A 13,508-nucleotide genomic window follows, 5' to 3' on the forward strand; every position below is an offset into this window, starting at 1 on the left:
CTTAGACAGCCTTTATGACAGAAAGAACCAAGAAAATCAGACTGAGGCAGGTTTTAACCACCCACCAGATACAAACTGCTGAAAAAAACAGGACAAATAGACTACAGCACTAACAGTCCTCTGCTCTCACCTGTGTTGTGTGAAAAATGTTTAAAAGTCTTAAGGGACTATAAAAACAACCTCAAAGAAAGCTCCTTACATTTAAAGGATGATGGAGGAAAGTTTCCACTTATAAAGAGGCAAATATGAAGCTTATTGGGATATGGGTTTGAGTGTGGAGGCTATTAGCTTACTGATCCATGGAAATGATTTGTGATTTTCTTGTGTGTGGTTGTATTTCTGTTTATCCGTGTGTGTGTGTGTGTGTGTGTGTGTGTGTGTGTGTGTGTGTGTGTGTGTGTGTGTGTGTGTGTGTGTGTGTGTGTGTGTGTGTGTGTGTGTGTGTGTGTGTCTTCTTGTCCAGCTGGTAGGAGTTATGCAATCTGTATTCCAATGATGTAAGACAGTTGGGTAATTAATTACAGAGTACATGTATAGAACTGTGTGGTGAGCACCACTAACACCACACCCACTAACATTTATGTTTTATATTGTACATGTTCCTTTGCAAATAAAACTAAATAGATAAAATAAATGTTAATTAGTAAATCAGAATTTTGACTTGGTAAGTCAAAATTTTAGCTCAACATCTTTTTTTTTTTAAGTTACCAAGTCACCAGGGCCAACAAAATGAACCAAATACCTTGACTTAGCCTATTTTGGAACATTTGTTCTATTCAAAGGAAATCCACGTCTGTGCCCTTTGAGTGTGACTTTCATTAATATTCAAAAATGTAAATTTTCAGCGGTGGATCAGTGAGGTGCTCTGCAGGGTGTTGATGCTCATCATCCTGAAGTCTAATTGCAGTCTTGTTGGAAGTAAGCAGCGCAGACTGAAGAGTGGATACAAAATTTCCATGTAATACACTGCTGAATGTAAGAATGTTCCTCCCTTGGAAACAAAACAAAACAAAATGAACATCATTTTCAAACCTGCAACATTTCCACACTGAAAAGATCCTCAGTGTGTTGAGTGTAATTCAGATGACATCTCAGCCTGTCCCTTGGGCAAAGCACTGCTTTGGATGATAGAGATGGACAGAACAGTAGGTGTTGCGCTCTTCCTGTAGCACTTATGTGAGACAACTTTTAATTTCCTTTTTATAAAAATATGATTACATTGGTTGAGATGCTGCATGCATTTTAGTCTTGTGTATTTTTGCACTTACTCTGCCAGTCATCTCAAGCAGAGAGGAGCTTTTCAAGTCGTACCTGAGGTCAACCATGTGTCAGGAATAGCTCACTGGCCTTGCTGTCATCAGTATCAATCAGTCAATAGGGGAGCAGGTTTCATATGATGACATTATTGATGATTTTGCATCAAGGAAGGCCAGAAAGGTTTTAGTTTTAGTTTGTTAGTTTGTTAGTTTTTGTTAATAGTGTTATAATTAGATTTCCTTTAGTGTGTTTTCATTTGTGTGATGAAGGATTTGTGCTAATCAGAATATTTATTCTATATGGTGGGGGGGGGGGCGCTTGGAGGGGGGAGTTGCCCAGGGAGTAGTTCAATGTAGAACCGCCACTGAGTAGGTGTAACATATTCACAGATGTCTCAGTCGGTGCTCACCAAACTCTTGGAGACAAGGACAAGGATGTTTTGATAACAAGTGACAGACTATTTTTTAACTTCCCAGTGGTGGAAAGTGAAAGTACATTTACTCAAGTACTTCACTGTTACAGTATTTCCATTTTCTGCAAATGTATACTTCTACTCCACAACACTTCAGAGGGTCATATTGTACAGCTATGGTTCCTAGTTACTTTATCTACTAGAAATATACATCAAAATATGAGCTTATAAAATACAGCACATTGTTCAAGATAAGAGCTTGCACTTGCAAGTGCAATTCAACGTGCACAGTGATGCATCACAATTGACAATCTAATAATGTCTTCTGCAGAGCAAGTCGGTCAGTTTGTTAATTTCGCTGACATCTGTCATTTTATTAATTTTGCTGATAATAATGCTTTTACTCGTAATTGAGTATTTTTACATTGTTGTATTGATATTTTTTATTTAAGTAAAGGATCTGAATACTTTTTCCACCACTGAGTATTCCCAAAGTTTGCCAACTTGTCCCAGTGGAGATAAAACCAGATATAATCAGGCTAACAAGCACCCCTCAGCAGCAGAGTCGAACGTCTTTACATGGATGACCTGAGCGGCTTCATGATTAACTTATAGCGCATACAGTTGGATGAGCAGGGAACAAGATGTCATCAAACCTGATCTGCAGCAGCAATTACTGGGGTCTATTTTTAAGTCTAAGTGCAAGTATGAGTACTTGGTTACTATCTCCACGTGTTTGTTCATGTGACATGGTGCAATTGTGTACAGATTTCTATGTACCTAAGAAATAAAAGAAAGCTGGGGGCATTCATTGCACCAGAAAGAGCACAGCAAGAGTACTCCGCCATTCACACACGTCACACGCTACATGAACACTGTGCACTGTCTGCTGGGGGCTGGCTGGCCTGGACCAACCTTAGCCCCTGTGTTCTCCAACACCAGATGTAGGTCGCTGAGTGCTGCAGGGGCTGGGGGATGTGGTGTCTGTGTGTGTGTGTGTGTGTGTGTTGGTGGGGAGGCTGTAGTGTTTTGTGCACACACGTGTATGTGTGTATGCACTCAGAAGGGGTGGGGGTGGGGGTGGTAGAGTTATGATTGTAGTGGATGAGTTCATCATCAAGGACATGGCCTCCAGCACACTGTCTCCATTGCTGTCACATTGCATTGTCACAAACAGGCCACATGAAGCCTGACAGCATGGCAGACCAGACCGAGGATACTCTCACTGGTCCTTCACTGTGGCTCTCTCTATTGTTTTCCTTTGCTCACACTCCGAAACTCACTGTGCATTAACAGCTTATTAATTAAAATGTAATAAGCAAGGGATCTGATTACAGGGGGCACTAAAAGGGTTCATGAGCTCCTTTCCAGTAAGTAGCTGGATGAACCTTTAACTGAAACTATGTTGTGGTGCTGATTTTTTTTCTTAATGTAGTATTATAATAAAAAATGTACTCACCCTGAAATCCAAATATTTAATGCTCCATTGACGAGATGATTGCAGTGAATGAGTAAGAGAAATTCAATGCTCTGTGGCAGCCAAAGGACCAGATTAACATGTTGACCCCTGGATTAGTCTTGGTGGCTATGAGAACTTCAAACAGGGTCTACCTCCTGAGGATTTCAGGAGCATGTCAGTGTATCCCACTCTGAAGGACAGCCGGTTTCATCTGAAACCCTAATATTGTGCATAGCAAATTCCACTCTACATACAAATTCAAAGCAGGTCTTGAGTTGGTAGTAGCAACCAACAACATGACAAAAGACAGAGTTTACGGCCAGAAACTGTTAAACTCTTTAACTGTAAAATTTTATGTTGTGTTCATTACATTGACACTAATCCACTGATCATCTTCCATTCCACCACAGTGCAAAAGTTTAATGTTGATTTTTCTTTGCCGGTAAATCCCTGTTTGTGGAAGACAACTCACACCCCTCACACCCCCACTTCAGCCTCCTGCCTTCAGGGAGACGGTTCCGATGCCTCCGGGCCCGCTCCACAAGACTGTCCAACAGCTTCATCCACCAGGCTGTCAGGATACTGAACTCTGTACACTACCTCCCCCCCTGCCCCCCGCCCCTGGACCCCAACTCTGCTGAACCCCACCCCCACTGCCACCTGGACTCTGTAACTAAGACAATCTTTTGGCCAACTTGCACATAACCATTCGCACTATTCAGCAATCTGCAATTTTCATATTTGTATATATATATATATATATATATATATATATATATATATATATATATATATATATATATATATATATATACATACATACATACATACATACATACATACATACATATATATATATATATATATATATATATATATATATATATATATATATATATATATATATATATATATATACATTTGTTTTCCATATATTTCTTTACTATATATTTATCTTGTAGTGAAAGTTTATTTAGCTGGTTTTGTTTAAATTGTTTATTTATATTGTAAAATGCACATTGTTGAGAGTAGAAACAACATTTCGATTCCCCTGTATGTCTGACATATGGTGAATTGACAATAAAAAAGCCTTTGAATCCTTTGAATCCTTGAATCCTTTTTACTTTTACTGTCTCCATCTCCGTCCAGTACATCCCTGCTCTGTGAAGACACTGCTATCTGGGGTGAAGTTTCTCGAATCTCAACTGATTATAGTGGTGATGGCAGCCTTCCCTGCTGTGTGCCAGTTTCAGCACACCCCCCCCCCCCCCCACACACACACACACACACACTTTCTCCCAAACCTCCACTCTCCCTCCCTTATCATCACAGCTGATTGCACTGCTGAAGCCCAAATGAACTGTTAACCCCGTCTTCACCACGGCCATAAATAGAAACCACAGAATGGCACTAAGGCGGCGATAAAACAAAGCAGAGGGTTGCTGCTTGTGTTGTGGATCAGTGGAGTGGGCCAGTGTGTCCAAAGTCACCATTTGTTACTTAACTGAGATCTGCTGTGGATGGACTGAGATACACAAGCACTGACATCTTTAGGCAATGAGCTACATATGCCATAGCCACTGATGCATGTAGCAACGATGTATTAATGATGCACATAAATATTTCAGTTGCTTTTCACATTGTGAACTATTGGTCTTAGGCTTCTTCTGAGCCATTTACTGTGAATGCTTCTTTTCCTTCACACACAGTATTGTTGTTCAGGCCATCTGGTTTAATGTGCCATCCATTAGACTGACATTAAAGTCTGAGAGAGTGAAATTGATGAAATGTGGCTTCAGTAAATTCCCAAGTCTCGGCTGAAAATGATCTAAATGTACTTTATAAAAAAAATATTAAATCATACCATCTCAGTGGCGCTGTGATGAGCTCACAGTTGTCGGAAACTCAAATGTCAAAACATGTAGTGGGCCAAAATAAAAAAAAGTCTCACACACCAGACCTGATCCTGGCAGGTAGTTTGAAACCCCTACTCTAAAGCAACACCTTCACCTATAACAGGATTTCTGCAGGGCCTTCCAAGATAAATTTTAGACTTCTTAAGACATTTTCGATACCACATAGAATATAATTTAATAGCACAGAATGAAATCTAAAAATCACTAATAAAAAACATAAACATTACTGCCTATGGCAGGCTAGAAAAAATATTTTTAAACCTTTATAAACATTATTGAAGACTTTTTAATACATTTAAATGCCTCTTTTGAAGAAACTGAAATCAATGCTTTTTAAGACTTTTCAAGACGTTTTGGTACCCTTTAGAAAATCAGTGATCTCTAACCTTATGACTTCTTACTCTTACTAAAAAAAACCCCCAAACAAACAAAAAAACAATTGCAACCCCTTGTCACAAGAGAAATTTGTCTAAAGAGTGCTTATTACTTCTGTTTCAGTGAAAGGATTTTTTGAGCCCTGGGAAGGTGGGCGGTATCCATTATACTACAACAAAGGTGAACTTTGAGGAAAAAAAAAAAAGAAAAATCTTCCCACCTTATGCTTTTAATCATCTTGGGGTGAGAACCACTGCTATGAAATCTAATTAAAACCAAAAATCTAGGAATATAACTTTTTATGTCGGTCTGATACCTCAGCTTAGGGTGTCTACCAGTGCCGATTCTTTACCAGTGCTCTCTTGTCCCCAGCAGCTCTTCGCAGCATTAAATTATTGGAATCCATTTTATAAAATTTAACACCAGGCCATGGATTGCTGTGGTACTAAAACCTGAGCTGCCGCAGCCTAGGATAACTGATTGAATCTGGGAGCGTAAGACAATGAATTTTGTAATGTCATTGACAAAGAAGCTGTATTTAATGTGAATCGGTCAGGTCATAGCTGATACCCAAGCCCCTTAATAAGGTCTGTATCAACACTGATCCGGCATTTTAGATTGGCATGTCGCTACCAAACACCTATAACACTCAATGTTAGTGTGGTGACTAGGACTGACACCCTTTTAAATTTTGCCAAACATTAAACAAAACTTAACAAAACAGAAACCACTCATTAAGAAAATACACATTTATTGACAGCAATTCAGTTATATGACGCAGAAAAATACAGCTGCATTACAAATAGACTTTCTCTGGAGATGCATATTCACCGTTTCCAACAATACTGTACTGTATAATTCATAACAACATCATATCAAATCATGTAAAAAGTAGTGGCAAAACTATCTGGACACAAAACAACTCCTCAGTGATACTTCCCAGTTACAATGTGATAATCCAACATTGTTAACAACAGCCCATATATCTGAAATATTAAAGAGAAATTGTTATTTTCTGAGTAATTTATAATGACAGCTCCAATACTGAAAACAAAACAATTCCCATGAATGCAATGAGAAAATGTAATATGGGGGAAAAAAGGCTGTTTAGGTATGGGAAAAGGTAAGCGCAGTACTTGCTATGTTTTTTTTTTTTTTTTTTTTTTTAATTCAGACAATAAAACTGTATCACAATAATAAAAAAAACAATTACAATGTTAGAGCAAAGTTGCACATTGCCATGTATAATATTGCAATGCAAGTTATAAGACTGTGAATATTGTAAATACTGACAACACCTGAGTGATTCAGATAGAGATCAGTAGCGGTCATAATTTGGTCTCTGATGATGGGAGTTGTATCCCTGGTTGGAGCTAGGAGGGCCTGACTGATACCCACTTCCATGCCCCCAGTGCCTGTCTCTGTCTCTGTCATGCCAGTGCTGCTGCTCACGGTGGTCCCCTCTCCAGCCCCGCTCTCCTCCCCATCCTCGGCCTCCTCCCCAACCTCTGCCTCCCCCCCACCCACGACCTCCGTGTCCACGACGGTCCTGATACCTGGACAGATACAGATCTTAATTAACACAGATGATTTCTGATCACCAAAGTAATGGCTGAGATCTCATATCACAGTGAAAGCACAAGCAGTCAGACAACTATGCAGGTTGTAACTGAACCCCAGGTAAGTCTGGTGTAAGTCAGTCTCTGCATTTAGTGCTGCAAAGATCAGTTTCAAGATGAATCGATTACTTAACTTTGATGCTTTATAGACAAAACGATTAACAGAATAATACGAAAATAGAAAATAATCATTAATTGCTGTCCTGACTATGCAAGTGTTGCTATGATGAAAGTATGTCATATCACCTAGCTGTATAAAACATTGCTCCAAGATCAGAATGTTGCACATTTATATCACCTGGTTATCACAGAGGCAATTTTACTGAACCACAAACCTTAACCACGAAGTATGTAAAATACAAGTTATTAAGCTACACTTTGCGAGCCAACGCTACATTACCTGTTATCCCTGCCTCTCTGGTTTACTCCCGTACGACCCCTCCACTCCTCCACTATGGGTGGGGGGTCAGCTGGACGGTTCAGGTACTTCTGGTACTCATGGTCCTCCGATGTAAATCTGTGGGCAAACAGCTCCTCGTACTTCTGCAGGTTTTCCGAGCTCTCAGTCATCCTGTAGCCACAGAAGAAAAAGTCACCGAAGAACTGGATAGCACGACAAAAACTTCTATTTGTTTTTTTTTTAATTCCGTTTACTGGCGGATATTTCTGTTTAGTCTTGTTTTAGCTGCTGCAAGACAAGTTCCCCATGTGGGCCCCTAAAAGCTGGTCTGATCTGGAGGTAGTTAGCGTTTTACGAGGACACAAACAACTCGAAAATCACAATAAAACCTTTTTGTTAACATTAACGTCTTGAAAACACGCCTGCACAAGACGTGAATGTTATTAACTTTAGCTACACACTAATACCTATTATCGCGAAACGGCTTATCCGAGATCCCAGTATCAGTGCGTCGCTGAAACGCTTCCTCCGGGAACAAATGACTGTTTTTTTTAATGGTTCCGGGAGCGCGCACACCTGACACTGATTGATGGTTATTACCTGCCAGCTTGAAATAGGACCAGCGGGCAGTCTCAAATCGACTTTAAAAGTCAAGTTACAGAGACGCGTTTTGAGCTGAAGACGTTTATGAGTGGTGCAGATAATAGCATACATCTGCCTCGTTATTTTACATAGTTTAGGAGAAAGTGCCAATTGCTGGGAGCCTAAAGCATGTAAGTACACCTGAATTTATCATCGTCGTTGGTCGTTTTTTAATAGTGTTATGTTGATTTATCTTCGGTTTAAATTGTGCGTTATTTCAGACCACAGTTTGGGCGAAAAAAAAAAAGTGCGACCGAAACCACAGACAAAACCGCAGATACCACAGTTTTTTTTTTAAAGGAGTGGGTGGCTCTGGCAGAAGCGTGAGCAGGTGGAAACCGCTCCGTGTCGCTGCTGCTGCTGCTGCTGCTTCTGCCGCTTCTGCCGCCCTTCATTTGAAACACAATCCCGTTGGGGAGGAAGAAACTCTGCGCAGCGAGTAAGCAGGGAAATGCAAACATTAACTTAATTCACCAGGGCCGATTGTTTGAAGAAAGCGAGGGAGAAGCCTTTCCGAAGTGGGATTTATTCTGTCGCGTATGTGAAGAGGAAAACAAACACGCAAAGAGAAAAAAACTTCCCGAAATGACTGGGGTTCTGTGAGACAGAGCTTGACAACCCGGTGAATCGAGTTTACGAAGAAGTGCTCTCATATTTCAGTTGTCTCTCAGCAGCAAGAGGACTTGTTCGAAGCTGGCACACGGGAAATGAACTCTTTGGACCACTAATCATCTGTGGACTTTGACTGCGCTTCTAATCACCATTTTGTTCCTCTAAACCCACAGCCAATAAGACCGAAATATAAAAAGGAGTTGTTCCTCAAGTCCGCGGCAATGGGGTGAGTAATCCAGAAAGCGCTGCCCTTCAGAGCGCCTCTCATGACACCTGCACTGACTGAAATGCTGTGGGTGTGTGTGCGTGTGCGTGCGGTGGAAATACGGCAAAATACCTCTACAACTGTCTAGTTCACCTGCCAAGCCGCTGAATAAATTTGATTGTAATTGTCGCTGTTCCCTCAGCGCTTGCCAGTGCGTGGTGGGAGCGGAGGAATACCCCAATCTACTGTTTTATGGCCAGATTATTTGGCACTGTGAGAAATTTAAGAAGTGACTCCAGCCGGTCTGTCGATTTTATGTGTCGATTTGATATGACATTTCTCATTATGGATTTATATTTTAATTTTACGCAGAATTTCTGATGGATCCGTCTAATTTCTCTTTGAACACTTAATTTCCTCCTTATTTTGTCTGTTCCAATTTTTGTTTTGAGAGGGTTATGATGTGGAGGTGTCAGAGTCAACACTGCCCACTAATAAGGAGATACGGTACTTCTGGGAGTGTGTATTTCAGTGTATGCGTTACCCACAGGGCTGGAGGTAGTGGTGTACTCCCACAGTTGTTTTCAGGGTACAGAATATTATTTTGCTTCCATAGTCGACTATGTTATGAATGTTGGCTTCGTGGCTCAATGCCATAGTTATGCAATCATGAGCAGTCTTCACATCTCCATAAATTACCCAGTTTTCTTTCTGAACTCCCTAATCTTGTTTGTATAGTTTTTACTTAACTTAGAAATTGCATTAATAACAACTCAATGCAATTCATTTCTTCGAGAATGAGCCCAGGCTCTGAACAGTTTATGTAAACTTTATGGATCCTTACATATGTGACAGTGAGAAATCTTGATTTGTGTAAAATTTTGAGTTAAGGTGTGAATGATAAACAGCGATAATGTTCAGTATTTAAGGGAAAAGTTCCATAGTACTTGTTATTTCCTGATTTGTGTCTTTAATGTGTAAGAAACCAGTTCAGCAGTCCTGACGACTCCTCAGGAGTTTGGCATGCTCACCCAGCAGGTTTGAAACTGAGAGGACTCAGTGTTGTGTCATGAAACTGGCCCAGTGGATCAACACAAGCATGGCACATAGTTCAATGCAGGAGGCGGGAGGTCACACCTACTGACAGAGACATGGCAACAAGTGTCCTTTTTCCAGTTGGCTGGTTTCAGTCAGTGCCATTCAGCCATTCTCCAAATCCCGTGTTTAGGGTCACAAACTGATTTGTTTTGGGTTGCAACTAATGATTGTTTTCACTGTCGTTTCATTGTCATTGTGGAAAATGCCCCGTCACAACTTACCACATAGCCTGTTTTGTCTGACCAGCAGTAAGAGTGAGTTGACCTGCGTGCTTAATTATGCAATCTATCACGTCCTGATTACTCTTTGGTTATGATGCAATGTGTCCTGCCCTAAGTGACCAGTCAATATAGATAAGAGAGTGTGTGTGTGTGTGCGCGAGTTCGACTTGGTGGTGAGAACTATAGATCGTTTGTAGTGTTTTTCGTAGGATTTTGTCCCTTTGTGCCTGAAGCGCTTGGCTTCTAAATGGAGTTATAGATTAACTATAAGTCACACAATACATACATATTAACACCCTCAATATCCATCTTCCCTTGTCCGTTTCCTATCCTATCAGGTCTTTGATCATGTGATCAATCAGTACCCCCTTAACCTTGACATATTATTATTGATCCCGTCATTTCCGCATGAATTGTAAAGCACAATACTGTATGTATTTGTCAATATTTTAACTATATGTGTGCAGCACACCCAATAAATCAACAGTGTAATTCAAGATTGCTGAATTTAGAGAAAGAAACTCTAACAGTAACAGGGGGTAAGAAAGTGATGGTAATTGTATTTTTAAGTACAGTTTTACAGCGAAAGCGCTACATCTCCAAAATAAAGCTCAGATTGCCCAAACGCCCCATCTTAATAAATAAGCAGGCACACAGACAGCAATGCAATCAGCATATTGCTATTTAAAGTAAGCCATGCTGGGAGCAGCCCCAACACATGGATAGATGATAATCTCCCGACAGGCCAGAGAGTGACAGCTAAAGGCTTAACACTCATTGATTAGGCTCTGTGATGTGTGACGTGGCAGTGGCTCTCTTGGCTGCCCGGGCAGGAGAGTGGACTTTAAGCCTAATCCGAGTGCGAGTCCTCTGTCTGTGGCTGCGGGCTGGAGCGGAAGGTTGTAGAGGTGTAATAGGGCAGTAGAGGCAGGTCTCACTGTTAAAGAATCATGGGTAAATGAAAGGGGACAGACTGACGGCGGATTGAACGTCTCCTCACCAGATGGTTGAGGCCTAGGAGGCCATCTGCTGCCATGCTGTGCTTCTGTGGAGACTTCCTCACTTCCTTTTCCTCTGAGCTCTCAGATTAAGTTGGGCTCCGCGTCCTATCGCCTCAGTGTGGTGGAGGGGGAACCTGCTGTGGTTGCTGGTTTGAGTCTGGCCTGCTGCCTTTGTTGCATGAGATACTGTCTTTGTCCCCAGTTTAATGAACTGTACTGGCATGAGGATCATCATACTGCCAAAACACTGGAAGCTATAATGAAGGTTATCTTCAATAATGGCAGTTAAAACAGACATAAAATAAAAATAATCTAAAACAAACAATCATAAGATTAAACATGCCATCCATGTTTTAGGTTTGTAGTATTTTTTTTTTAAAGTGTCTTGTTTTCCGCCTCATGCTGCTCAATGTGCCTTAAATTGCCCCCCGGGGACAAATAAAGTTCTCTGAATCTAAAACATGGATGGATTTCAGGACAAGGGGTTCACAAAAATCTGAAGAGTGATGATGATTAAAGGGACAAAAAAAGTGTTTAAAGAAGTAAAAACAAAGTAAGATAAAGATATTTCTGCTACACAGTTTGATTTATTTTGTTAAGTAATGTCTTTTATTATCAAAAGGAGCTGCACAGAACAAAAAAATCTGTCAAAAAGTCACCGTCAATCACTTGGACTCACTTTATCAACTAAGTTTGAGTCCTCAGACCTTCACGAGAAATGTAACAAATCTTAATAAAGTGACTAACCTGTAATGGATGAATAACGCTGACAGTAAAGACAGTCACATCAAGTCACCGTTAAGCTGAGACAGCTGATAAATTAATTAATTTATTACGCACACCTCACTCAGCAGGGATCCTAGAGCCCAGGTTATGGCGTGCTGTTGTATCAGAAGGCAAACGTGCCTTTCCTTTTTTTTTTTTTTTTTGACCTCCTCACATCATTAGTAGACCAGCGTGTTTATTGCTATCAAAGCCCAGGTGGTGTTGTAGTGATGATCCCACAGAGCTTTCCTCTCCTTCCTACTTTGCTCACTCATACAGACAAAATGTCCCTCTCTCTAATAAGGCAGCTCTGCTCTCCATCATGCCTCACAGGTAAAAAAAAAAAAAAAAAAAAAAAAAAAAAAGAGAGCCTCAACTCAGTTCATCTGACTTATGAGCAACATTACACCTGCTAATGAGGTTTCAAGTTCAGTTTCAAGTATTAAATTCTGGTATTTTATATTCATAAAAGAATTCTGCTTGGTAGTCCCAACAAATTTGTTTTTACTTTTCCATTTTAATATTTCCAGAGTCACCAGATCTGTTCACCTTGTAACCTAGATATGAGTTTCTCATTTTCCCTCTCTGACAGATTTGGGGGAAGATGTTCTTTTGTTACTTGGTCCCACAGAAAAGCCAGTGGGAACTTAGTGAATTGTTGTCAGCACCAGCTGAGAAAGTGAGGAAGGATAAGTGCTCTAACTCAGTGTTCCTTTCCTATTGTACTGTAGATATTTGACAAGTGAGTAATGCAGCTTTTGTCACTAAAGTTCTTTGAACAGATGGCAATTTAAATTCCTTGTATTTGTCAGACCACTTGGGTTCAAGGACAGCATTTTATACATATTCTTCTAGTAATATAATGATTTTTAAGTCATTAAAGTAGTCTGTTGATTGTCCTGGTTTAGTACGGAGAAACTGTGGAATAATGTAGTGGGTTCACTGCCTATACATTATGCATGTCAGCATGCAAAAAAGCTGCTAATGCTCCCAAAGTTGTGTCTTTTGTGAATAAGACTGTTTGTTTGCCATCACACAACACACAGAAGTGTTTCTTTTTTCATCAGGTCACTGACAATTTGCCTCTAGAGGATTCAAAGGGGGAAGACACACTTCTAAACAGGCCAATGACCTTATGAAATCCCACTGGCAGAGAGATGTTGTCTCACTAATGAAGAGATACTATTATAGTGTAACAGGCTCATTCATACCATTGTGCCTGCAGATCTGCACCCAGCAGCACCTGGATATACGTTTGACTGGTTTATTTGTCGCCAGCTCATTTAACACCCCAAACATGGTGTAAAACCCAGACATTGTGTGTTGATGCTATCTCTCTGCTGACCCATTTAGAGGGAGATTTGACACCTGTGTGGAAAAATGGGAAAAAATATTGTTTTTTTTCCTCTGCATGAAACAAAAGTCATCAACTTCTCTTACTGCGATTGGAGGAATCTGTCTGCATTTCAATTTTTCTTGACAACCGCTCATCTGATTGTACATTGCGGAGGATCCAAATGCAGAGT

General features: G+C 40.4%; 2 protein-coding genes across 3 annotated transcripts in view; one reads left to right on the forward strand and one right to left on the reverse strand.

Annotated features, from left to right (window-relative positions):
• Positions 1-6,563: 6,563 nt before the first annotated feature.
• Positions 6,564-8,189, reverse strand: LOC121184728 (RNA guanine-N7 methyltransferase activating subunit-like). Of its 2 annotated transcripts, XM_041042567.1 has the most exons (3): positions 7,906-8,189; positions 7,439-7,609; positions 6,564-6,975 (listed from the first exon to the last, which is right to left on the reverse strand). In XM_041042567.1, the coding sequence occupies exons 2-3, from the start codon at positions 7,606-7,608 to the stop codon at positions 6,738-6,740; spliced, it is 408 nt and encodes a 135-aa protein (XP_040898501.1). In that variant the 5' UTR covers position 7,609; positions 7,906-8,189; the 3' UTR covers positions 6,564-6,737. The 2 variants fall into 2 exon arrangements, with proteins under 2 accessions (XP_040898501.1, XP_040898509.1); XM_041042575.1 differs by lacking the exon at positions 7,906-8,189 and having other exon boundaries at positions 7,439-7,899.
• Positions 8,190-8,472: 283 nt separating this feature from the next.
• The window catches only part of homer2 (homer scaffold protein 2), a 33,070-nt gene continuing 28,034 nt past the window's right edge, over positions 8,473-13,508 (forward strand). The window contains exon 1 of the mRNA XM_041042554.1: positions 8,473-8,918. Coding sequence (XP_040898488.1) covers positions 8,914-8,918 — 5 coding nt within the window. The 5' untranslated portion in view covers positions 8,473-8,913. The remainder of the gene's footprint in view (positions 8,919-13,508) is intronic.

This window comes from Toxotes jaculatrix, chromosome 1, assembly GCF_017976425.1.
Source record: "Toxotes jaculatrix isolate fToxJac2 chromosome 1, fToxJac2.pri, whole genome shotgun sequence".
NCBI classification, from domain to species: Eukaryota; Metazoa; Chordata; class Actinopteri; family Toxotidae; genus Toxotes; species Toxotes jaculatrix.